This window comes from Barbus barbus (genome assembly GCF_936440315.1).
Source record: "Barbus barbus genome assembly, chromosome: 30".
Lineage (NCBI taxonomy): Eukaryota > Metazoa > Chordata > Actinopteri > Cypriniformes > Cyprinidae > Barbus > Barbus barbus.
In genome coordinates this window covers 6,924,626-6,951,196 of record NC_136758.1, presented here as the reverse complement: position 1 = coordinate 6,951,196, position 26,571 = coordinate 6,924,626, and the positions used below count along the sequence as shown (strand labels likewise).

General features: G+C 42.3%; 1 protein-coding gene across 1 annotated transcript in view; it reads left to right on the top strand.

Moving 5' to 3' along the window:
* Positions 1 to 26,571, top strand: part of LOC306850160 (ALK tyrosine kinase receptor) — a gene marked incomplete at both ends in the record, with an annotated part of 456,170 nt that overhangs the window by 415,264 nt on the left and 14,335 nt on the right. Inside the window, 9 exons of the mRNA XM_079385625.1 lie at positions 11,198 to 11,317; positions 16,688 to 16,853; positions 18,712 to 18,859; positions 18,958 to 19,068; positions 19,987 to 20,128; positions 21,349 to 21,519; positions 21,613 to 21,711; positions 23,597 to 23,752; positions 25,687 to 25,800. Coding sequence (XP_079241751.1) covers positions 11,198 to 11,317; positions 16,688 to 16,853; positions 18,712 to 18,859; positions 18,958 to 19,068; positions 19,987 to 20,128; positions 21,349 to 21,519; positions 21,613 to 21,711; positions 23,597 to 23,752; positions 25,687 to 25,800 — 1,227 coding nt within the window. The remainder of the gene's footprint in view (positions 1 to 11,197; positions 11,318 to 16,687; positions 16,854 to 18,711; positions 18,860 to 18,957; positions 19,069 to 19,986; positions 20,129 to 21,348; positions 21,520 to 21,612; positions 21,712 to 23,596; positions 23,753 to 25,686; positions 25,801 to 26,571) is intronic.

Here is a 26,571-nt window from a genome sequence, read left to right as displayed (position 1 = left end):
TTTCCTCGCTTTGGCATGGTGACAGACTCTCTTATCCTGTTTTTATTAGTTTCCTCTTTGGAACAGGGAATCATATCAATAAGAAAATTAGCATAGCCTACCCAGAGCGGCCGCCTGTGATGGAACAGTAAAATAATAATAAAAAAAAAGCTGTCAGGAAAGTCATACTAGGTTTGTTAGGATTTTATGCAGAGACACTCATTCTACGGCACTACCTGTGGTGCCCAAAACCTCGTAAAATCACCCAGTGCTGCTTTTATGACAGTGCCAGCTGCTCAGCGATGGTTTGGTGTTTCCCTAACGAGCGACATGGAATGCCTTGCTTTCTCAGCAGCATGAGTGGAACTCTCCGATGTATCTCACATGGATTATGTGGGCCTGAGATGCCATTTGGATGGAGATATTGGAATACTGAATTGTAGACAAAGGGAGATAAAGAATGTCCAAAGTTAAGTTCAGGTAGAATACATAAAATGGCCCGTAGCAGATCTGTTCGAGTGGAGCTGGGGAAGTGAAGGATTTCTGTAAGTCTTGCTTACAGCAAACATAGAACCAAACAACTTAAATGTTCAGCTCATTGGCTGTAGACACAACACAGAGCAATCAGCATCTGCTGTGAACTGATGATGTGAGAGCTAGCAGATTCCATCAAGTTTTCAAGCTTAAAGATATGTAGGTGCGATTTCCATTTATTCTTGCCTACTATTGTCTCAACAGAATTTTACAAGTTTCACATGTTTGATTTATTGTTCTCCCTGCAGCTCTTCAATAAGTACTGCTATCTAGACTACAAAGCACGCATAGAAAAGTCCTCATCTGACATCCCCCTTAAGAGAAACTGACAGTGGGCAGGAATCTGCTCTGACTTCCAGCTTCATCTGAATTCATTCAGACCTTCAGCATATATGTGAGATAATAATACTAGCACAAAACGGGGCTGTGCCCTAGCACAGCCTCAACACATTGAGCCTTGGTTCTTATGTGAGGAACACAAGTTTGAGCCTGACTTGCGTCATAGTCTAATCACATTAAACCTATTTGCCTTCATTATTTCATGTCCATTTCATGTCCTCTACTGTCATTATCAGTCATTGACATCAATTTGATTAGTTGAATTGCATTTCTGAAGGGCACGTCATGTGCTTCGTCAACCTATATGAGTAAAAAAGGAGTAGCAGCAGCAATGCATGCAAACATTTTTAGACAATTTCAGAAATATTAGTAACGTTTCAGGCAAGTACAGAAATAAAATAAAGTGACTTAAAAGGATCAGGGAACTTTTTTATCATTGTAAGGTCTTGAGGTCATTCTAGGCTTTAGGATTTGGATTATCGTCGACCTACCATGCGAGTATCACAACTGGCCAGTTGGATATGGAGACATATTGAAGTATTTGAAGAGTGATGACTAAGCGGTTTTCTGATTGTCCTGGCAGATTTAAAAAATCTGCTGAGTGACACTTCTCCCTGGAGCAAAGGATTACATTCTTCTATAGTTCAAGAAATGTTGTCTTTGACCACCAGCCAAAGTTGTCTACTGCAGTGTGTGCTGCTGCAGTCAAACCACTCAAAACTTGTCATCCATAGTGAAATTAAAAATACATGAATAGTCAGAGCCATGGCCTAGTGGTCACAACAAAATGTTATTGGTAATGCATTACAAGTACTGTCATTTTTGGAAGTAAAAATGTAGGATGTCACTTTTTAAATTTACTTTTACATGCTTTAGTTGAAATCAAATAAGAGGCATGCATTATTATATTTATCTAATTTATGCATTGACAAATCCAATTGAAAAGCCTTGCCCTTCCCTACGATAGTCACATTGCGTATGACACTGTGACTGATGAGCAGTGCAAAACAAAAGAATGCCATTATGATCAACAAAAATCAATGAACTACACTGCAAGTGGTTCGATTTATATATAGGATGACTGCCTGCCAAGTATAGCACTGCCATCTGGAAGAGTTTATTTCATAAAAAGTTATAATGTAACATGATGTAACTTCTAATCAGTCAATCTCATGGCAGCAGCTCAATGCATTTAGGCATGTAGTCAAGACAATTTTCAAACCGAGTATCAAACTGGGGAAAAAGGTTGATTTAAGTTACTTTGAATGTGGCATGGGTGTTGGTGCCAGATGGATTGGTCTGAGTATTTCAGAAACTGCTGATCTACTGGGAGTTTCAGGTGCAACCATCGCTAGGGTTTACAGAGAATGGTACGAAAAATAGAAAATATGCAGTGAGTGGCAGTTCTGTGGGCGAAAATGCTTTGTTGATGCCAGAGGTCAGAGGAGACTGGCCAGACTGGTTCGAGCTGATAGAAAGACAACAATAACTCAAATAACTACTTGTTACAATTGAGATCTGCAGAACATTATCTCTGAATGCACAACACGTTGGGCTTACAGCAGCAGAACACCACCAGATAGAACTCCTGTCAGCTAAGAACAGGAAACTGAGGCTATAGTTCACATGGACTCACCAAAACCTGACAATAGAAGACTGGGAAAGTGTTGCCTGGTCTGATGAGTTTTGAATTCTGCCGCAAAATTCAGATGGCAGGGTCAGAAATTGGAACTAAAACTAACATGAAAGCATAGATCCATCTTGCCTTGTATCAGGCTTTCAGGATGATGGTGTTGGTACGGGAAGTGTTTTTTTTTTTTCTTGTTTTTTTCCACACTTTAGGCCACTTGAGCATTGTTTAAATGCCACAGCCTACCTGAGTATTATTGCTGACTATGTCCATCCCTTTATAACTGCAGTGAACCCATCTAATAATGGCTACTTCCAGCAGGATAACAGACCATGTCACAAAGCTCAAATCTTCTCAAACTTGTACATGATATTAAGTACATTACACTTAAATGTCCTCCACAGTCACCAGATAATCATTCAACAGAGCACCTTTTCAACATAGGTTCATTGGAAATACGTGCCTCTACCTACATTTCTGCGAAACTCAAAAAACATACCTATACACACAAATCGCTGCAGTTTCCAGTTGAAACGAACACTAGAGGCAGTAAAACGCAGGCAAATTGTATTCCTTTTCACAAAAAGTATGATTTGCAAGTCCACAATTTCGATTAATAAAGCCCAATTTTCTCATAATTACTTGAGAAATATTATGTTATGAATTCAAAACGCGAACGCGATATTGCGTTGCACTTAAGTGATGAACTGCTCCTATATGAACCCCATGAAACGTCTCGGTTACGTATGTAACCCTCGTTCCCTGAAGAAGGGAACGGAGACGTCACGTTGGTGACCGACGAATTGGGATCTCGCTTAGAGAGACCAATCCCCTACGAGAGTATCTAAACAAGCCAATGCACATTGGCATGCGATTTTTGCATCCAGCTGCCGCTAATCACAGCGTGAGTATAAGTAGGCAGCGGGTGCAGCGCATATTCAGGTTTTCACTGAGGAGCCGAGCCGGTGACCCGGCCGCTCAGCGGTGGTACAGCAGCCGTGGCGATGGGACGTGACGTCTCCGTTCCCTTCTTCAGGGAACGAGGGCTACATACGTAACCGAGACGTTCCCTATCAGTCGGTCACTCCGAGTCACGTCGGTGACCGACGAATTGGGATCCCTACCAAAGGGCCACGGGTACTACCCCTTCCAGTGTCCTGTGGAAGCCTCCTGAGCCCCTATTTTTTGGCGCAGGTCAGAGCTACCACAGAAGACCAGCTACTGTTGCCATGGCACTACGCACTCAGTAAGACTGGATAACACTGCGAAAACGTACCCGTTCCAGTTGGAACCGGACGCTACGGAAGCTCGCCCTTCCCGCAGGAGGTTCGGAGCAATTACGCATATGATCTCGCATATGGAATTTTAGAGGAATTTGTACCTCATGGAGATTGGCAGAAGACCTGCCAGGGAAATACGGGCTCTCAGGCTATACCGTGGACTATACACATATGGGATCCAACTAGGCCTTTCATATGGAACCCAGCCCTCTATCGGTTCTCATGGATTCAGCGAGTGAGGGCCTGGTGTCAGATGCTCCGCCACATCTGACTGCCGAGGGGACGGAGGAACTCGACAGGGTCTACAGTACGGACTCTCTGGAGCAGTTTTAGCAAGCCGACCCGAAAACGGAACCTCTCAGTGCTTCTACACGTTTGAGGTGAGAACACAGGAGGAAACCGGTTCCACACAAAGGCTATAGAACCTAGCGAACGTGTTAGGGGTCGCCCAGCCCGCAGCTCTACAAATCTGCCAGCGAGGCGCCACGAGCCAACGCCCAGGAGGATGCAACAGCTCTAGTAGAGTGAGCTCTCAACCTGAACGGGCAGGGAACACCCTGTACCTGATAAGCCAGGGTGATGGCGTCCACTATCCAGTGGGCCATCCTCTTCTTGGAGACGGCCTTCCCCTTCTGCCAGCCTCCGTGACAGACAAAGAGCTGGTCTGAGGTCCTGAAGCTTTGTGTCCTGTCAACGTAGCATCTTAGCGCTCGGACGGGACAAAGCAAAGCAAGGGCTGGGTCTGCCTCCTCCGAGGGCAGCGCTTGCAGGCTCACCACCTGGTCCCTGAAGGGAGTAGTGGGAACCTTGGGCACGTAGCCAGGCCGGGGCCTCGGGATTACCTGGGAGTCAGCCGGCCCGAACTCTAGGCACGAATCGTCGACCGAAAATGCGTGCAGGTCCCCTACCCTCTTGATGGAGGCCAATGCAAGCAGGAGCAGAGTCTTCATTGAAAGAAACTGCAGCTCAACTGACTGCAAAGGCTCAAATGGGGCCTGCTGTAGTGCTTTGAGCACTAGAGACAGGTCCCAAGAGGGTATAGAGGGGGGCCGTGGAGGATTTAACCTTATTGCCCCCCTAAGGAACCTGATGACCAAGTCATGCTTACCCAATGACTTCCCTTCCACGGGGTCATGGTTGGCAGCAATCGCAGCCACATAGACTTTAAGGGTGGAGGGAGACAGCCTTCGCTCCAACCCCTGCTGCAAAAAGGAAAGCACGACTCTGATTGGGCACTTTCGGGGGTTTTCTCGGTGAGAAGAACACCACTCGACGAACAGGTTCCATTTCAAGGCGTAGGCCTGTCTCGTGGACGGCGCTCTAGCCGAAGTGATGGTGTCAACTACCCCTTGGGGTAGGTCACCTAGAACCTCCGCGTCCCGTCCAGGGACCAGACATGTAGCTTCCAGAGGTCTGGACGCGGGTGCCATAAGGTGCCCCGTCTCTGAGTCAGTAGATCCTTCCTCAGAGGAATCTGCCAAGGAGGAGTTGTCACGAGGAGCATTAGTTCTGAGAACCAAGTCCGAGTGGGCCAGTACGGCGCCACGAGCAGGACCTGGTCCTCGTCCTCCCTGATCTTGCATATTGTTTGTGTGAGAAGGCTCACTGGGGGAAACGCATACTTGCGAAGGCCCTGCGGCCAGCTGTGTGCCAGTGCATCCGTGCCGAGTGTTCCCTCGGTCAGGGAGTAAAAACTCTGGCAATGAGAGGTTTCTAGAGACGCAAACAGGTCTACCTGAGCGGGTCCGAAACGTCTCCAAATCAGCTGGACCGTCTGGGGATGGAGTCTCCACTCTCTGGGGAGCGCAGCTCGTGACAGCTCGTCGGCTGCCTGGTTGAGCAAGCCCGGAATATGAATAGCACGAAGCGACCTCAGATGCTTCTGACTCCAGAGGAGGAGGTGGCGGGCGAGTTGCGACATGCGACGGGAGCGCAGACCACCTTGTCGGTTGATGTACGCAACGGTCGCAGTGTTGTCCGTGCGGACCAGTACGTGTTTGCCTCGTAAACGCCTTCTGAGACGGATCAAGGCCAGACGTACCGCTAGAAACTCTAGGCAATTGATGTGCCAGTGCAGTTGGGGGCCCGTCCAAACCCCCGACACCGCAAGCCCGTCGAACGTGGCACCCCAGCCGGTGGTGGAGGCATCCGTGAAAATCACAGCATGCCTGGAGACCTGTTCCAGGGGCACTCCTGCCCGCAGAAACGAAAGGTCTGACCACGGGGTGAGGGTTCGGCGGCAGGCCGGTGTGACTTGGACCCGGTGAGTGCCGCGCTGCCACGCCCACCTCGGGACTCGGCCATGGAGCCAGTGTTGAAGCGGCCTCATATGAAGCAGCCCCAGCGGCGTGACTGCCGCTGCAGCTGCCATATGCCCCAGGAGCCTCTGAAATTGTTTCAGTGGGGCCGCTGTCCTGCTCTTGAACGCATTCAAGCAGTTCAACACCGACTGAGCACGTTCCTGCGTGAGGCATGCTGTCTGACTGACCGAATCCAACTCCAATACCGAGAAAAGAGATCCTTTGCGTCGGGGAGAGTTTGCTCTTTTCCCAGTTGACCCGAAGGCCCAACTGGCTGAGGTGTGAGAGCACCAAATCCCTGTGTTCGCACAACTGGTCCTGAGACTGAGCCAGTATGAGCCAGTCGTCGAGGTAGTTGAGAATACGAACGCCCTGTTCTCTCATGGGAACTAGGGCTGCCTCCGCAACTTTCGTGAAGACACAGGGCGACAGGGACAGCCCGAAGGGCAGGACCTTGTACTGATATGCCCGTCCTTCGAACGCAAACTGCAGGAATGGCCTGTGGCGCGGAGGATCGACACATGGAAGTACGCGTCCTTCAGGTCGATCGCTGCAAACCAATCTCGGGGACGGACGCACCCGAAGATGCGTTTCTGCGTGAGCATCTTGAACGGAAGCTTGTGAAGAGCCTGGTTCAAGAGACGCAGATCCAAGATCGGTCTCAACCCACCGCCTTTCTTGGGTACAATGAAGTAGGGGCTGTAAAACCCCGACCTCATATCGGCTGGAGGAACCGGCTCTATCGCATCCTTCGCCAGTAGGACTGCGATCTCTGCGCGCAAGACAGGAGCATCTAACGCTTTCACTGAAGTGAAGTGGACGCCCCTGAACTTGGGAGGACGCCGGGCGAACTGAATCGCATAGCCGAGTCTGATGGTCTGGCGGAGCCAACGAGACAGACTGGGAAGCCCTAACCAGGCCCCCAGAAACCGTACAAGTGGCACCAGCGGAACCACTGACGTACCCGCGGCGGGGCAGCGAGGAGAAACGCAGGGACCGTGCTCGGGCGTCTCTTTGCCGCTCCGAAGCAGGGTCAGCGTGTGTGGAACACCAACCTGCGTTTTGGCAGAGAGTGCGTGGGTAGTACGGTTGACCGCACTCCCGAACCGCCCACAGCTGCTCACTGGCGAGAGAGGCGGGATAGTGTGAATCAAGACTGACTCGTCCACAACTCCCCGTCCCCTCGGGGGACCCAGAGATAGAGGAAACTGCTCTTTTGTCGAGTTTTTGGGTGCCACTGACCGAGAGGGAAAAAAGAAACAAAAGATTCTCCGCCCGGCCCTCCTCCGGGGGAGGGAGTGGTGCGTTCACCATCTCCCGAAGAGCATCCCCCCCCATCTCCAGGTCGCCCGTCTCAGGTCCGCTTGCTCTTAAGCTTGCCACCAGGTTTGGCGGGGGCCTGGACGGGTGGGGCGGCTGCCCTGCGGCCGGCTCCACGGCGCTGCTTAGCTGGAGGCTGCTGCGTTTGCTGCGTGGGAGCGGGGGGCGGCGGCAGGCGGCCGCCCTCGGTGACGAGCAGGCTGAGGCGCTGCCACCGGCGGCCGGGTGGAGGCAGCAGCTGCACGCCGGGGCAGGATGTGCCTGATGGCCTCAGTCTGTCTCTGTTTTTGTGTCGCCGAAAAGGCCGGCCTGGGACACAGGGGCATTCAAGAACTGTCTCTTTTTCGCATCCCTCATGTCCGCCAGACACAGCCAGAGATGGCGCTCCTGGACCACCATAATGGACATCGCACGGCCCAGAGACCACGCCGTAACCTTTGTCGCCCGTAGCGCGAGGTCCGTGGCGGTACGAAGTTCTCTGAGAACTTCTGGGTCGTGACCACCCTCGTGCAGGTCTCTCAGTGCCTTAGCCTGATGAGCCTGCAACAACGCCATAGCGTGTAAGGCGGAAGCAGCTTCACCAGAAGCCGTATACGCACTGCCGGTCAGGGCCGACGAGTGCCTACAGGCCTGAGAGGGGAGCAACGGAACCCCACGCCAAGTGGTAGCAGTAGTCGGACACAATTGCATCGCAACCGACCGCTCCACCGGCGGGATGCCCGTATACCCCCGCGCTACCCCACCATCAAGGGTGGTGAGGGAGGACGAACCACCAGACAGGTTTCGGGCAGTGAAAGGTGCCTTCCACGATCTAGTGAGCTCATCATGCACCTCCGGGAAGAAAGGCACCGGGGTGGGGCCCTGAGAACCAGCGCGAGCCACCCCGAGAAACCAATCGTCCAACCTAGAGGGTTCGGGACGCGGTGGAGGATTCCACTCGAGCCCGACCCTTTCGGCGGCCCGGGCAAGCATAGCCACCATCTCTGGATCCGAATCCGGAACCGCTGACCGCCCAGAGGGTGGCAACGGTGCCGAATCATCATCTCCAGAGAGGTCAGACTCACCCTCCGATGCAGCGATTGACATCTGGTCGCCGAGGGGAGCACCAAAGGATACAGCTGGTACTCCATGAGAGGGTCCAGCATGCTCCCTTGGCAGCTCCACAGGCTGCGAAGTGCCGGTGGCCGGAAGAACCCCCCCCCCCCTGAGGGGAATTCCTCACTGTCACCGTCAGACTAGTCCGGCCACTGTCAGAGGTAGTGGTCCCCCGGCTGCCGCCAGGAGGAGCCCTAGATCTAGGCAGGGGCACGGGCACCCCGCCCCTTTGCAGGAAACGGAGCCTGGTCCGCAACTCCGCGACGGTCATCCTCCCGCAGTGAGAGCATGACTCGTCCACGAAAGCTGCCTCAGCGTGATCAAAGCCCAGACACGAGAGGCAACGCTCGTGACCATCACCCGGCGCCAGGTAACGACCGCATCCAGAAACGCACGGGTGGAAAGGCATCTTGAAAAAGACACGTCTTTAAAAAGACGTTCCACCCGTGAATGCACTTTTAGAGAAAAGCACTCTTTTAGTGTGCTGAAGTGCACAGGGGAGATGGCTGCTTGCAACACGATCAGAGGGTAGTGCAATCCGATGTGTGCAACCCACTCGACAGAAGGAGACCACCGCCGCTGACGCGCCGTCACACCAACACACTGACTTGCAGACACCTGTTGAAGAGTTGGTCAGGAGCAGAACGAGAACGCTCGGTTCCAAAGCGAAAAGCTGAATATGCGCTGCACCCGCTGCCTACTTATACTCACGCTGTAATTAGCGGCAGCTGGATGCAATAATCGCATGCCAATGTGCATTGGCTTGTTTAGATACTCTCGTAGGGGATTGGTCTCTCTAAGCGAGATCCCAATTCGTCGGTCACCGACGTGACTCGGAGTGACCGACTGATAGGGAACTACGGTTCAAACAAAACCACTCAAATCTGCATAAGGAAGTTAAAATAGCATGGCTGCATCAATAAATGTGTTTTTATATCACGTTTGCATGTTAACACTATGGGGTAGGTTTAGGGTTGGGTTTGATGTAGGGGATATTTCCAACACGATAGAGCAAAAATGTTCCAGGGTCGCGTATTGAACCAACGTATGAACGTATGAACCACTTTGAAACTGCCACGAAACGTGCAGTAAGGTATGTAATAACAGTGTTGCATAAATGTATTTTAGAGGCACGTATTTCAAATGAGCCTGGGTTGCAACCAACAGAAAATACTGAATTCTTTGATTTAGTCTGTTTATCATGAAAGATAAAATGTTTTTCTCTCGTTTTTGCATGAAACACAAGGCAGGGTGTCTCAGAGATAGGAATTTATCAGATCAACTTCCTTCTTGATTCCTGAAATGGGACGAGAGATTATAACCGTGCGACAGGGTGCATCATGGGAAGGCGCTTGCAACAGGGAGTCCAGATTGTGATGAATGATGCCAACTCCAGTGAGAGTGTTGCGGGAGTAGATGAGTATTTTTAAAGCGATGATTAAGGGATGGAGATGAGAGGTAGCATTTTTCACAGATCCCCAGTATTGTCTGAGCAGTTACGTTCGGGGGGATAGGATGATTTGTCTTCACAGTGAGTTGACAATTGGAACAATGCAGAAGCTCATGTGGCTTGTCATAATAATTAAGAAATATGAACTAAACTCTTGACACCACTGGTGGTGGTTGTCTACTTTTGTGGAGTTGTGGTTGTCTGTGTTTTATGTCCAACATACTTCATAATTAAACTAAAACGGTCTAGAAAGACAAATGCTTAAAATATTTGTTTCTGTCAGATATTTTATCCCACTGAGGTTTTGAAGAATTCTTTGAAAACCACCTTAACCCATGACAATAATGGAATCTCGGGTATTCTGCTTTTAATATATATATTTATTTATTTTTTTTGGCCTTGTGCCACCAATAAAATGTCATCCTTAGAAATGACCAAAAACTCAAATTTTATTTGCCGGTGTTATGCAGTCAACAAGAGCTACCTCATAGCTGTGCAATTGACATACCAGCAAATCAGAATCAAGATCTGGACAATGCAATTGGTGTAAAATTATATAGATGATAAATGTTTTATCCCAAGTGCTTACTATTCTACATGCTCCATAAAATATTAACCCATGAAAATTTCATGAGGGGGGGGGTGTTTGAAATGTCAAATCCAGTCAAAGAGAGAAAGAAGCAGAAAAAATCCTTATGAAATGCAAAGGCATCTGGCTTAGATGTTACATGATCCCAGTAACAGCTTTTGCCAATGAAAGTAAAAATGACAGATAGCCATAAACGCTGGATGTATAAGCATTTATCACTAAAGGTTATGTTTTATTTGTATATAAAATTATTGTCCATTTGTGATCTACGTTTTTAAGTAGTAACTAAGTGACATGGAATTTTCCCTGTTGAGTAATGCATATCAAGATTTTAAGGGTCAAGTGTTCAGCCATATAAGTCTCCTACATCATCAGCAAGCAAACCTTATTAGCATATGATTAACAGTTGAAAGATATGCAAACAGTTGAGCCATTTTTCAGTGCATGTCTTGTATATTCACACAATTCTTAAGACAAAGATGTGAATATCATTACCAGCTTTAGAGAATGGGTATTGTCATGAAATGGATTATCTAAAAGTATTTTTTTATTGAGCCAAAATACAGCTATTATCTATAGGCTTACAGAAACTGTGTTTTAACCATGCCTGCAACATTTTCTCTGGCTGCAGGAGTATTGTTGGACCGCAACAATGTATTGTGTCTTTTCTCTCATCTTCAGCCAATGGAGAATTTCCTCCGGTGGCTCCCACAAGCCCCACGCAAGTGCTGTTCAGACCAAACAATGAGAACATCAAGACCACCACAGTACTCTACGGAGGGCCTGGAGCATCCACAGAATGTGAGTTTTTGCTACTTTCATGTGCTTGAGCTGTTTGTCTTTTTTGAGTTGCTTCTAACTTTTATCTGGCTTGTTCTGACTGAAATTTGCCCCAATGTGATTACGAGTCTGAAGTTTGGTGCAGACCACAGTTATTTGTGTTATTGTATTGGAACAGTAGAGTGCATGAGCACTAAACCAAACACAGTTTCAGTCAATGTTCAATGGTCTGTTTTAAACTAGTCTCCTAAGCCTAACCCGGCAAGTCAAGAAGCATCTGTCTGCTTGACATATAATACATTAAATAAAGCAAAACAACAGCTTCTCAGTCTGTTACAACAGCATCTCAGAGAAATTGCATTGTGGAGAAATGAACCGCATACAAGAGTAAAGTGTACACCAATTACATACTGCCTGCTTTAATGTGATTTTTTTAAATGTAAATGTACTACAATAATTTGACATTTAAAACTGCATTCTCGAATTGATTAAATAGCAGAAGTTATTACAACACCACATGCATGCAATGTCATTAACGACTGTCCTAAATTGTTGTGTGGTTTAAACGCAACCATGCTACTACGGTTTTGGGAAAAGTCGTGACTAACTAATTAACTTCTCCAGTGATGCATACTGTTGTTAAGCATTGAGTTATGTCGTTGTGCTGGAAATACACCCCATTCTAATGGCATGTCTGTTTTAATCTATATCTATATGTCTGTCTATCTATCTAAACCCAAACTGCAATAGAAAATGAACATACAAAGCAAAATAAAAAGTAGAAAATGTCTCCAAAATATAATAACCTAGGTGTCATCCAATTGATCTTTGGGTAATGCTAATTGAAACACACAAATTAGTTTCTCAAATAATGCTGAATACATATTTTGATAAAAACAGACGCCAGATCTAACAACACCCCCAATTCCAACAATGGTAGCACCCTGCTTTATAAAAACTCTGGAATCTTTGTTTTCACAGCAAGTTATGAGTTATGCGCTGCAAACATCAGCTCAGCTAATTCAATGTCCAGACCACGTAATTCCTTCTGAGCACACTGAAATTGTTGAAATGCTTGGGTACACCAAATATGTTGGACTTCTAATGGATATAGAAGATGAATGCTTATGAACAGAGGCTCAGATACTGTCTCTCTTCCTCTCTCTCTCTGTCATGGAGGTGCACTGCAGAGAAAAGAAAGTTTGCCATCTACTGGACTATTGCTGCACCATTTTCTTCAAATCAAACACTGTTGAAAGGCTGATTATATCTTTTAAGGGTGCTTACACACTACAGCTTTTGGTGCACATCTGGGTCAGGATGACATTAGAGTTTGGGTGATTTGGCTGGTGGAAATGTGGCTTGGGTGAAAAGCAAGGAAACACATTTAGTCTGCTTGAAATTGCCTCTGGAACACAGCACATGTCACAATCTGTTCTAAATCGTGGAGGCGAAGTACTACTGATGACAAAGAATTTGCATCTTTGCATGGTCCTGTTCACATATATTATAGAATAATGAATTTCTCATACCTGCTCGTCTCAAAACAGCTCTCATTATCCCATTCTCTTAAATGTGTTTGTGGCAGACAAATGCAGGAGCCATTCTGTAATCAAACCAACTGTGAAAACGGCCTAAATATACTGTCACAATAATATATGAGTCAAAATTTCACATTAATTATTAATCAAATTATTAGAATTGCTCATGAAGCCTGTATTGTAAAACATTGCTTCACATTAGCATGATTGTCTTTTGAAATGCACAAATCGTTTATAAAATCAGCCGTCTAGCACATGACCTTTGAAAATGTCCTACCAAATGCCATCAGCTTTGGAAAGACTGATCTGCTTGCTCATAGCATATACAGGTGTTCCTCTTATGTTCATGCTCATTGGAGCATAGCCATTTATCAATATGGTGAGCTTGAGTGTTTGTGAAATGACTCCCACGCCATTTCAGCCTTAATAAATCTGAACGAGCAGCTAATCTGCTATTCATCAAGACTCATTAGCAAGTCTCACTCACACAGGCCATTCTCTGGTGTAGTTCAGCTGTGAATGGCTAAAAAACACTGTCCAACTCTTCTCTGCAGTGTCTGAAAAGGCAAAAGGAGGACGATTCGGTGCTGAATGTTTTATGAAATTGATGTTTTGACTTCATCGTCCCTACACCACATTTCTTTTTTGCATTTTGCAGCTCTGTAAACCATTGCATGTGGTGGTGAGGGGGAGTATATGAGTCATTACAGCATTCAACGGAGGATACATTTCATGGCCATTGATGATCATTTCATTTCTTTTGTACCATTTGTTTTTACCATTTTGATTAGATTTTATGTCTTGAAATTTGCTTGAAATAAGTAATTGCAGTTTGCATCAGTGTTGGGTTTTTTTTTAAGAGAGTGGTTCTCATGTTAAAAATAATGAATAATGTAACATTTAACATTATCTATATTAAATGTATTTCTAAAATACTTAAATCTATTTCAATATACTTCAGAAAACTAACGTTCTTGTTTGGGTTTTCGGTTTAAATAAAGAAAATGTTTTATTTTCCATATGTTTGCAAAAGTTCTGTTATTTAACCAACAACCCCCTGAAATAAAAATCCCAACGCAATGCATCCAACATCATATCAGTACAATTTATTTATTTATTTATTTTTTTAATTAATGCTTTTTATTATGAAGGATGCTTTAAATTAATCAAAAGTGACCGTCCAAAAGTTTTATTTTTTATTTTTTGGACTTTCTATTCATTAAAGACTCCTGCAGGGGAAAAAAAAAACTTTGCTAATGAGTAAATAAATTAAAATGTATTACAAATTTAAATAATAATATTATTTCATGATTATGTATTTTAAATAATAATACTGTTTCAAGAACATGTTAAAAAGGGGCATTGTTAGTTGTGTACAATTAGTACAGAACCAGTGTGCCGTCAACCCTGTGTTTAAATTAGTGTTTTTTTTTTTTTTTACACTAAGGTTATTGACACAAGTTAGAAATAATCAGTATAATTTACTGGATTCTGCATTATTGCATTACATTTATTCTATACACGCTAAAACCACAACTGCTCAAGACAGTTAATAATTAAACACTTTCTTCCAAACACACTCTAGTAAAGCTTACTGAAGTTCTATTTTCGGCAGTTGTTTTATTTAAACTCAAAGGGAAATCAAGCTGTCTTCCATTGATTCAGTCATGTATAATTGATATAACTTTGAAAAAGTTTTGATGTGTTTGATAAATTGTGCAACTATTAATATTTTCCGTCATGCCTCAGCTCACCCTCTCTGTTCCTGCCCTCTCCCGTCCATCCTCCACTATCGATTTCTCCCTTTGCCACCATGGCATCTCATTTTGGCAAGTAAAACCCAGTTGAATGTGGGAGTATGCCTTACGCTGACTCAAATCTTCAGCGCTGTGGAGAGAGGGAGCATGTTCTTCTGTCAGATCAGCTCCCTTGGCCTTTGTCTCCTTGATTACTTCCTCTGACTTTGTCTGCGTGATTGCTTCTTCTGATGAGAAAAGCGAGACGGGCCGCTAACCTCATGATGCACTGAGCACTACCGCTCAGCTTCCGATGACTCAGCCATTTCCACCAATCAAACCTTCAAGAACTCTAATAAAAGGAAGCTGGATAAGACCATAATTGGTGATATTTGTCTGCAGCAAACCTCTCTTGCAACTCAAACCTTCCTTTATCTTCAGATCTTATTACAGATCTCTGTAGGTTCCTAGCAAGGAAATAAACTTTTATTTGGATGTTTTATTTGCAGACTTGACTAGAACAGCATCACTGCATGAAAAGAGGTCTATTTTGCCAGCGGATATTTTTACACCTAAGAGACTTTGTATTTCTCACCTTGGTCTCACTCTGTTCATGGTGATTCATTTCAAAACTGGATTGGTTGCCGTTCGATTGGTTCCAGCCTCCAATCTACCCTTGTGTTACCAAGTACACATTTTTTTATATGTTGACTAACATGACTATTCATGTGGTACTTGTTTGTATTTTTTCTATTATTTGATATTACATTTAGAGCCAGATTTCCTAACAGCTTGCTCCAGCACAAACTTTTTTTTTTTTTTCATTTAAAAAATACTATCAGGATTTACCAAAGACACACACAGTGTAAAACTTGCTTTCCCTTTCAGACCTGAAATTTCAGAGAGGAGAGTATTAAAATGCATCATGCAAGGTGATTTATGGGTCTTAACCTATTTTGCACCTGCGTTGTTACTAGATTACCCGCACCTGATTATCATCGTCTCTGCTTGTTTGTGACCATACTCTAATTTGCACTGTTCCTAGTAAATTGCGTTGGTCATTATATAAATGAGCTGGCTGTGTCTGTGTTCTTTAATTTACACATTGCCAGTAGATCAATAATAGAACTTTCTACTCCCATCCAGTTTTAACTGCAATTAACAGGTCTCCAAAGTGTGCTAACATGGAACAAATTGTCAAAAAACATCACATTGAGTATGCACTTAAAGATTATAGGAAAAAAATGAAAATTTGGCCATGATTTACTAAACCTAATGCCATTTCAAATGAAACCACAGAGGTTTCTGTCCCTCCACTGAAAATCCAGGTAACCCAAACTTAAATGATCCAAAAATGTTAATAAAATGACATAGTTGTTTTAATCTAAGCGCTTAAGTGCAAGTCTTGTGAAGAGATATGAAGATATTTCATTTAGGATTTTATTTTTTTCTAAACAACAGTCAAAACACACTGTGAACACAGACGTTTGTGCATGCATCACACGCTAAACCAAACCTCATTGATTTTCATGTAAAGCCTGAGACACACTGCACGATTTTCGGCTGTCCCAGACGAAAGATTGGCATCGTGAAACAATCGTGCCATTTTCTGTGATTGTGGCTCCTGATGTGGCTTCTATGTTTACCATGTGTGATTTGCTCTATGAATAAGTGTTTACAACCTTTAGAATCCATTGGATGTGAGCCTAGTATATATCTTATCAGAATACTGTCAGTATTAGTAAAGTGAACTCAATCAGAACCTCATTCCTCTCATGAATAAGTGCATTTGACATTTAGCAATGAATGAACTCTTCATGTGGTGCTATTTTCAGGTTTGTGAAAGACATTCTACAGGTTTCCAGCTAAGAAGAGAAAAATCATAAATTGTCTGTGTCTTTTTGACAGCCCAGCCAGCCAAACACATCACATATAGCATCTTTTTCTATTTTTACCATCTAAAAGAGTACAGACTTGTTTTGTCCAAGTTTTGCACCGTTATAGTATAGATTTTTATTTATTTTTTCCTCTGAACAAGAAGACAAGACGAATTCTTATTTTACAAATGTAATAGTACATTTGCTGTATGTGTGGGCATTTGTGTGTGTTTTCAGCTGTCAAGTGGATATTCCACACCTGCGGAGCAACAGGACAAGACGGTCCAACGCCGACTCAGTGCAGTAACTCATACCGCAACACCATAGTCAATGTCACTGTAGGCACTAAGGGACCATTCAAGGGCATCCAGATGTGGCGAGTCCCAGAGACAAGGAAATACAGGTACACACACAAACACACACCCACACCCACATAATGTCCTGACCACCACAAGCCAAAATGTCATATTGCTGAGCCTCTAGGAATTTAGTGGTTCCTTTTTCGACCATGAAATGGGAAAACATTCTTCTTCGACACAATTGCTGCCTGTTATCAAGCCCGTCAGGTCATTCGGGTAATTGTTGTCCGAGGAGCAGGAGGAATGGGAAAACACATTTCATCAGCTGCATTGCTTCAGTAGCACCCAGACTGATAATGGCATTCACTTAGTAAGGTCTGTAAAGGAAACTGTTCAAAGTGAGCTGCCTACCTAGACGACATTTTAAGACATGCTCCTGATGCAAATACTGTTTCAGAAGGTAATATTATGCTGTCTGCTGAAATATCTATTCATGGATTTTACATCAGCGTTTCATACCATGCATCTGCAGTTTTTAAAAGAAAGACTACAAGACTTAGTCATAAGTAGTTGGTTGGTTTTATGGATCGAGAATTTTTTTAAGTACAGGCCCCAACGAGTATGTGTCAATGGAATTTCATCTGATTGTATAGTTTTAAACTCAGGTCTACCACAAAGATGTGTATTATCACCTCTGCTTTTCTCTATTTACATCAATGAAATCCAATGTATCAGGGATGAACTTACTGTGATAAAATACACTGATGATTTGGCTTTAATTTCCTGCCAAATAGGCACGAACAGTTTAATTTATTTTGATATATCAAAAGTCTTGTACAGTTTTTTGATAACAGTCATCTACTATTGAACATTGAGAAGACAAAGGAACTTTGTTGTGGGAATTAAAATAAGGCCGTTACAGGTATTTCATTTGAACAAGTTGACATAAAAGGTGTAAAGGTAGAACAAGTTTTTTGTTGTTGGTTGGGTTTTTTTATTTATTTTTTTATTTTATTTTAAATATTTAGACACACATATGGATGATAATTTTTCATTTCAGGAAAATGTGGACCACATAAGAAAGCAAGACAGCGTTTAGGCCTACTCAGCAAACAGGAATCTAAGTATCAATGGGAGGGTTTTGACCATTGTTTATAGATAATATATAATATTGTTTTGTGGTATGGCTGTGTAACATTTAAACAGAAAAATAAATTAGCACAAGTAATCAATGAGGCAAAGAAAATCATCGGCCAGAGGCAGAGTAAAATGCAAGAACTGTTTTCACAATTTATGGAGAGGAAGGCAGTTGCAGTGTACACTGACCAGACTCATCCCCTCCATTCTTGCTTCGAGGTCCTCCCTTCGGAGCGCAGGCAGCGTATACCACTGGCAAAAAATAACTTTTATAAAAGGTCATTTGTTCCATTGGCAGTGACTGTTTTAAACCAAATTCTTAATTACCATATATGTTGTGGGTTAGTGTGTGTATAGTGTACATACATACATTGTGCCTTGTATTCATTTTTTTTTATTATTATTATTATTTTTTTTTTTTTATGAGGATAATGTGTGTTCCATGTGTTCTATAGATACAGTATGTAAGTGTACGTTTTCTGTCTATTATATGTTTTTATGCCAGTGTCAAATATGAAATTCTGTCCAGGACCTGTACAAACAATAAAGTAAAGTAAAGTAGCTTGCTAGGGTTGGGAACAGAGCATTCATGCCATTCCTGGTTTAATGGTGGTGTAGTTACTAAAAGTCAGGGATTGTAATTAGAAAATTGTCGGGTTGATCCCCCGTAAGAAGTGTGTGAAGAACCATCACCATTGTGCCCTTGAGCAAAGCACTTAACCCCAGGTCACTCACAGAGAATTGTCCCTGTAATAAGTGCACTATAAGTCACCTTGGATGAAAGCAGCTGCTAAATGACTGCTTACTTATTTGTGTTGGGTTTAGGATCACGGCGTATGGAGCAGCTGGTGGACGCAGTGTCCAGGCTGTCCACAAGTCACATGGGGTGTACATGACTGGAGACTTCCTGTTACAGAAGGATGAGCTGCTGTATATTCTAGTGGGACAGGAAGGAGAGGATGCTTGCCCTAATGTGAGTAATCCTTTCTACCAATACATTACTGTGCTATTGTTTAAAAAAAAATATATATATATATATAATATATATATACATTTTTTTTTTTTTCATAGATGGTACCTACTATGGACCGGATCTGCAGGGAACAGCAAGGACCATCCATCAACAAGACCCAGCTCAAGGGAGGGGGTGGTGGAGGAGGAGGCGGCACTTATGTCTTCAAGGTGGCACTATAAAAAATGCATTTTAAATTTAATATTTCCATCATTTGTGCATGTAAATATGTGTACATCTATTTGGAGAGTTCACCAAAAAAAATTTAATTCTGTCATCAGAATTTTGAAGAATGTTGTTGACCAAACAGTTGATGGTAGCCATTGACTTCCATAGAAAGGGGGAAAAAAATGTCATCAACTGTTTGGTCACCAACACTCTTCAAAATAACTTATTAATCTTTTGTTCAACAAAATAAAGAAACTCATGCATGTCTGGAACAACCTGACAGTGGTGATGCTAACAAAATGTAAATGTTTGGGTGAATTATCCCTCAGTTTCTTTCATTTTGAGTGTTAAACATTAGGGCATAAATACACCACAATGAGTGCTCTCAAATCATGAGGCAATCAATCAATCAATCAATCAATCAATCAATAAGCCAATCAATCAAATATAAAGGGCAGACATATTTGTATGCAAAAATGTCCTATAAATATAGTGAATTCAGTACTGATATCAATTAAAATATTTTCTAATCTAATTACAATTTATTGTTTCAGCCAATATTTGTGCGTCATGTCATTTTTTTATGCATAAAAGAGTATTGGATGCTAGCTTAGCCACATCTGAACAACGTTGTTAAGTAACTATGTAAAGTATGCAAATCAAGTTCTATTTCACTAATATAATTGATGAGAAAATCCTCAAAGCCATACAGAGAAGGAAGGAAGCTTTCATATATACAGATTGGGGGTGGGCCAGTAAGCAATCACCTTGAGCAGGGCAGAAACCACACAGTAACATGCTAACACTTTAGCATAGCAACACCCTGGCGACACCGCTATGTTATCATGCACCTCACATTTCAGTGGCAATTGGAAGTTTTACACTGTTAAAATACGACTCTCTGTTTCCGTTGGTTACAGGTGGTGAATGGAGTCCACATTCCACTACTCATTGCTGCTGGAGGTGGAGGCCGTGGCTACAGCAGCCAATCAGAAACCCTAGAAGAAGTGATGGACAGGGATCCCAGCATCCCCGGCCGCAATGGAAAACCAGGCGCTGCAGGTAACCCCAACAGGTTTTCTGTATTATAAATCAATTAGACAAATTCTAGCATTACTGAACTAATGTGTATTACTCCTGGCAAACAGCAGCTCACAATAGCAGTGAAGCAGTACATATAGCACACAGGGCAGAGATTTTTATTTATTTGTTTATTTACTTCATGTGGATAGTTGGAACTATGCTTTGGTTTACCAGAATATCAAGTTTGATTTATTTGAAAAAAAAAAGAGAAGAAATGCTGCTCTCCCGGGCTTTTTCCTTCCTGGACATGTGCATAATAATTTTATTTTCTGCTAGGCTTCAAAATAGTCCTTTATTGAATATGATTTTTGATTGAAAATTCCTTTTAGCAGTGCCTGAATAAGACTGAGGCAGCAAATTAGGATTAGAATATTGGATCTTGGATATTCTTTATATATATATATATATATATATGTGTGTGTGTGTGTGTACAGGGCGGTAACAACAGTACAGTAATAGTAGTGTGCTCTGCTATGAAGTCTAAGCAATTGAAGGCGCATCTATCTGTGCATCAAGTTTCTGCATGTCATTGCATTGCATTGTGGGTGCTCTGGTTGTGTCCTGCTGAGCACTCAGTATGGCTTCTATCAGTGGCACTCTTTTCAAAGGCCAGCTCCCCCATTGTGCTCTATTTACTACACAAAACCTTCATTCCCAATTATATTCAATATGTTTCCATCATTTCCATAAGGAAATGTACAGAAATGTAATAATTGCATAGCAACCTCACTGAACCCCCTAGTAACCACCTTAAAAAAGCACCCAGAACACCCTAGCAGTCATCTAGCAATGGTCAATGGTGAATTCATCGATCCTTCCAATCTTGCTTTCCTTTTTGTCTCTAAAAATTAGTGTTTTTTTTTTTTTCAACAAAGCATGTGCTGCTAAGAAACCATTAGAGAGTTAGCAAAATGGGACAGCTTTGACGTCTGAAATAATTTGCCACATTTTTATTTGAACATTTTCATGCTAAGCAACAGCACTGACCTGCTTTAGGGATGTTCATAGGAGACTATTTTCTCTTGAGAAATCGCTGTGCCACTCTGCATTCATAGATCTGTTGGAGGATGGATATAAAGGGGGCAAAAAGTTATATTGTCACCTGTTGTGAAATTAATTAGCCACGCAGAGAAACTGAAATGGGGCACAAGTGTCTTTTAATGTCATTCTTATGATCTGTGTGGCTCTGTGGATTTCAGGCGGTGGTGGAGGCTGGAATGACACTGCCCCTGTTCCTCAAGGTGGTAGACCTCTCATTCTGGGAGGTCAGGGTGGAGAACCCTGTCAAGTCATGGGCTGGAAAACTCGAGGAGGTTTTGGAGGTGGTGGAGGGGCCTGTACGGCTGGTGGAGGAGGTGGAGGATACAGAGGTTAGACCGAATTTTAGCCTTGTTTATATTGTATATCTTCAGTTTTATAGTTTTGAAACATTTTATTACTGTTTCTTACCTCCATGGGCATAGGGGGCAGTGCCTGGCACGATAACGATCCCAGAAAGGATGGAGATGATGGAACATCATTTTTAAGTCCTGATGGCGAAATGTACCTGGAGCCCCTCAAAGGTAATACAAGATTCTTTAGTTCTGTCCCAATTGATGTACTATACACTATGCACATATACTATGTCCTACTACTAGCATAAGTTTTTTTTTTTTTCTTGGTAAAATATCTTCACATCATTCAGGTATTTGAAGTGCACTTTTTATTGGACCTTTAAATGTGAACATCCTATTTATGCTACAGAATGTCACAGAACATAAGCACATGAATTGTATACATAAGTGCATTGTATACAAGTACAAAATGGTAAATATGTAAACTTTTGAGTTTCTGGTGAATCCAGGTATGCATACTGTCCATACTATATATAAGTTTAAGATAATCAAGTTGTGTTTCAGCTCATAGTACATTGATGATGATAAGCCAAAAGGGCCAGATGGTATAGGACACTATTTGTGTCTCATTTTCAAAGCACATCTCTGACACTGCACTCAATCCCTAAAAAAAAGAGGGTTTAAATGGACTTTTTCAGTTGAAAATAATCGCAAAAAATATATATTAGGCCAAAGTTACAGTATAGCTATTGCAGTTTTTAAATATATAAACAGTTAACTATTAATGAATTTAAAGGCAATACATTTAACTTGCTGCTAACATTCATACTTAAATGTGCTGACATTTCAATACGGGCATACTGTCACCTATGTAGTCAGAGTTACATTTTTCCAGCACTAATGAGGTACATAAAGTACTTTTAGAGCGTACTAGAAGTACACAAATTAGGATTCAGTCAGGACAAATGGGGCCAGCACCTCTTTATCATTCAAATTAAGGGCTTACATTAATTTCAAGAACCAATTTCACATTTTTGTGAAAATTTTAATGGATTTGCATTGAAATATTAAGGTGCCAATAACAAGCATCTTGGAAAACAGATGGCTGGATGATAGTGGGCTATTAGTGGTATACTGTACCTCTACAGTTAGTTGAAGTTTGTACCTAAAGTTGAAGGTGACTCAAATCATATTACATTCCCACTCAAGCATCACTGTGCCTTAGAGCAAAGTTATTATGCTTCCAGGACTGCGAGTGATGAAAAGCATCTCCTACATTGGAAATAGTATTGGGGCATTAAGAAGTTTTCTTCTTAACCGAAGACTTAATAAAAAAGTTTTTATTTTTTGCTTCAGTCTTGTGTAATAATAGGACAATTTTACTTCTTGAGGAAGTCATATTATGAGGAAGATAAAACTTTCTGATGTACTATGAAAATATACTGTGTACTATGAAATTATGTTGTAAAAATCTCAGAACAATAAACTACTTCCCCAGAGCATTCATCGGTGAACAAATAAGAATTTCTACACATCAGTGCCTTGATTCAGAAGCTGTGGGCCCAGAAATAAAAACCCATTCACAGAGAGACTTTGGCTCTGACTGATATGGCACTCTCAACCCTCATGTTGTTTTCTGGTCATTTTGACCTGGTTAATGTCATTGCATTGCACTAAACTTATTGACTTTGCTGACAGGCTTTTTTTTAGCACTTGTGGTGTTCCTGGTCAAAAATGACTGGCATACAAAAATGACTCTTGTTATACTATAATGTTTCCAAACACTGGATTCAATCCTTTCTTCAACTTGTTTTCTGTAAATTAGGAAATGTTTATATTTCTTTTTGGATGCGATTGATTGTATTCCTTACTGATCTAAGCTTATTTCTCTCAGTTGTTTTGAGATGATTAAACGTTTTTCATAAGATTAGATCAAAACAGAAAAGTACAGGATCCATATTATAGTGGCAATCCCCCTGGAAACACCTGGATTATGGTGCCTTGCTTAAGGGCACAAATTTACCCCTGTTGTGATCAAGCCAACAATCTTCTGAATATAAGCCTCAAGCTTTCCTGCTTCACCATCCCATAAGTATGGTAATGTCATTTCCAGGCATGGAAGGTGACGGTGAAGTTATTATCAACCCAGTGCAGAACTGCAGTCACTGTGAGTCAGGAGATTGCCACGAGACCTCTGAGGGCACGGTGTGCTACTGTGATGAAGAGCTCTCGCTGGCCCCAGACGGAGTGTCCTGCATCAACTCTACCGGTTAGTTCATAACACACTTCACCACCATTAGATGAACGGCCGTTTCATAAAATGGTAAAATTAATGTCTGGGAAGAGTGTTCTCACAATGACAAAGTTCTTTCTCAAGAGCGGCACTTACCTCTGTAAAGCCAAGTTCAGTTCTCTACCATTTACAGTCTCTCTAGCAGAGGTTATAACTGTAAACTATAGCTCCGCTTGTCAAAAAAAAAGCGAGAAAAAACACTCTCCACTGTTGCTCACCTCTTATAGCTACTTTTCCATTAATTCAGAATGTTTTACACATCTATGTATGTATGCAAATCGATAGAAATTCCCTCTGTTCTCCAGTGCTGTTTTCAACTTCATAAGTGTTTAGTTAATAAGTGAGTTAGTGCCCATGGGTTCATGCTAATTATATGCTAATATCAACACTTTGAAGCTCTAAAAGTGCAAACATTTTGACAGGTTTTTAAGAAATAAGCTAGAAAAATAAGAATTAAATTCCAAAAAAAATATTTTTCAGAAAGCTTTTCAATTTTCTGCGCAGTAGGTTAAAATCTTCTTAATCTCAGGTTAAAGATCCCGTTAAATCAAGCACGGTTTTCTATAGTCAAGTCAAGTCAAGTCAGCTTTATTTATATAGCGCTTTTAACAATACAGATTGTGTCAAAGCACTTAACAGTATCAAATTGGAGGATAGAGTGTCAGTAATGTATAATAATAAGATTAAACACTCAATCTTCAGTTAAAGGTTTTCTATACTATGTTGATATTTTCTAATATGAAGTTGAGGCAGGGCATATTGAAATGCTCATCACTTCAAGTCAAGTCAAGTCGAGCTTTATTGTCATTCTGCTACATGTGTGGACATATAGTGAAATTAAATGTCATGTCTCGCAGGACCACGGTGCTACATACTAGTAAAACATAGGATAAACATACAACAATGCAAGTATAAGAGAGAGAAAAAAAAAATACTATAACTACTATACCTAGTTGCCTAGACATACACAAACTGAGACTGTACAAGAACTTTACATATATACTGTACATGGAATTGTGCAAAAAGATAGAAATAAAAATTGTATATATATTTTGTACATTAAATTGTTGTGCAGATTAAAGAGAGATTTTGTGGGAAGCAGCGCATAGAGCAAAAATATTTTTAGTGCAATGCTCAAGTAAACATTTTTTTATTGAGTCTTTGTAGCAGGGAGTGTTCATAGAAAGTGTCTAGTGTGCATATAGTGGGATGAGTGCGTTACTACAGGTGGTTTGTATAGCCCACTCACCTGTGTGTAGCACACTCAGAATTGCACTTAGGAAAAGTTGTCAACTGTATTAATGAGTTGGATGGGTGGGGGGTCAGAGGGGGACAGGAAGATTGGAGTTAAGAGCTGTCACAGCCTGGGGAAAAAAGCTGTTGAGCAATCTGACAGCGCGAGCTTTGATACTCCTATACTACTGATGGTAGGAGCTGGAAGAGGTTGTGGGAGGGGTGGGTGGGGTCTTTCACGATGCTGGAGGCCTTTCTGGAGCATCGTGCAAGGAAAATGTCCAGGATGTAGGGGAGAGGGGCACCGATGATCTTTGCCGCAGTGTTCACTGTCCGTTGTAGGGTCTTGCGGTCAGCAGCACTGCAGTTCCCATTCCAATATATATATTTATTATTATTTCACAAAGTGTATTAGTGATAAAAGTAGCTCCTAAATCTGTGAAACATTATAAATAGTGAAGAGGACTCCTAAGTCACGAACACCAAACCAGAAACTATCCGTGTGTGTGCCTGCAAACTATCCGTGTGTGTGATTACTGACATTAACACTTTTTTTTTTTTACTTTTTTTTTAATGGACCTGAGTTAACATTTTAAATGTGAAAATCTCTACTGAGTTCTGCCTGACTCATATATATATATATATATATGTATATTTGTTGCTGTGTGTTTGTGTAGCGGTGTCTATGTTGCCCGCCCAGCCATCTTTGTCTCATCTGGCACTGGGTTTGTCTGTGGGGACCTCCGCGCTCATCGCCGCCTTGCTGCTGGCTGTTTCCGGTGTTATGATCAGTAAGTAGACCATGTCAAATCCTTTTTATGAGCCTTTATGAGTCTCAGAGGTTAACCAAAACATACAATTGGAGCCAAGCCATTTGGGGAAGCTTTTTGTTAATTTTTGGGCTATTAGAAACAGCGAATAAACCTGCACTTGCAGAAAGATCACCGAAAATTATATTATAATATGTTGCATGTGTTATGTTTCAGTGGCCAATATGACTATGGTCTTGGCCAGTATACTGACACCTATTGGTGTGGATGTAGCTTCACGCCAAAGCGATATCGATGCCACTGTAGGAAATGTGAAATTTACTTTATTTCATGACCAAACATGTCCAATAAGAATGATTCATTTATTTATTTATGTTTGCAAAATACGTTTTGGGGCTGTCTGGTCTTTATCATTTGTAATATATTGCATTTTTTTTTTTTTTTTTTGAGGAAAACCTATTGAATGATCTTTTAAAGAAAAATTATAATCATTCAACTGCACACATGCCACACAAGCTTTCAAAATTCAAAATGAGGATTCACGTCTCAAATTTGACACACACACACACACACACACACACACACATGTTGGTTTTTGTGGTTTATGGGGACTGTCCATAGGCGTAATGGTTTTTATACTGAACAAACGCTGTGTGCTATTGCCCTACACCAACCCTACACCTAAACTTAGCCCTCACAGGAGACTTTGTGCATTTTTAGATTTTCAAAAAAACAGCATTTAGTATGTTTTTTAAGCCTTTTGAATTACGGGGACATAGGCAGTGTCCTCAT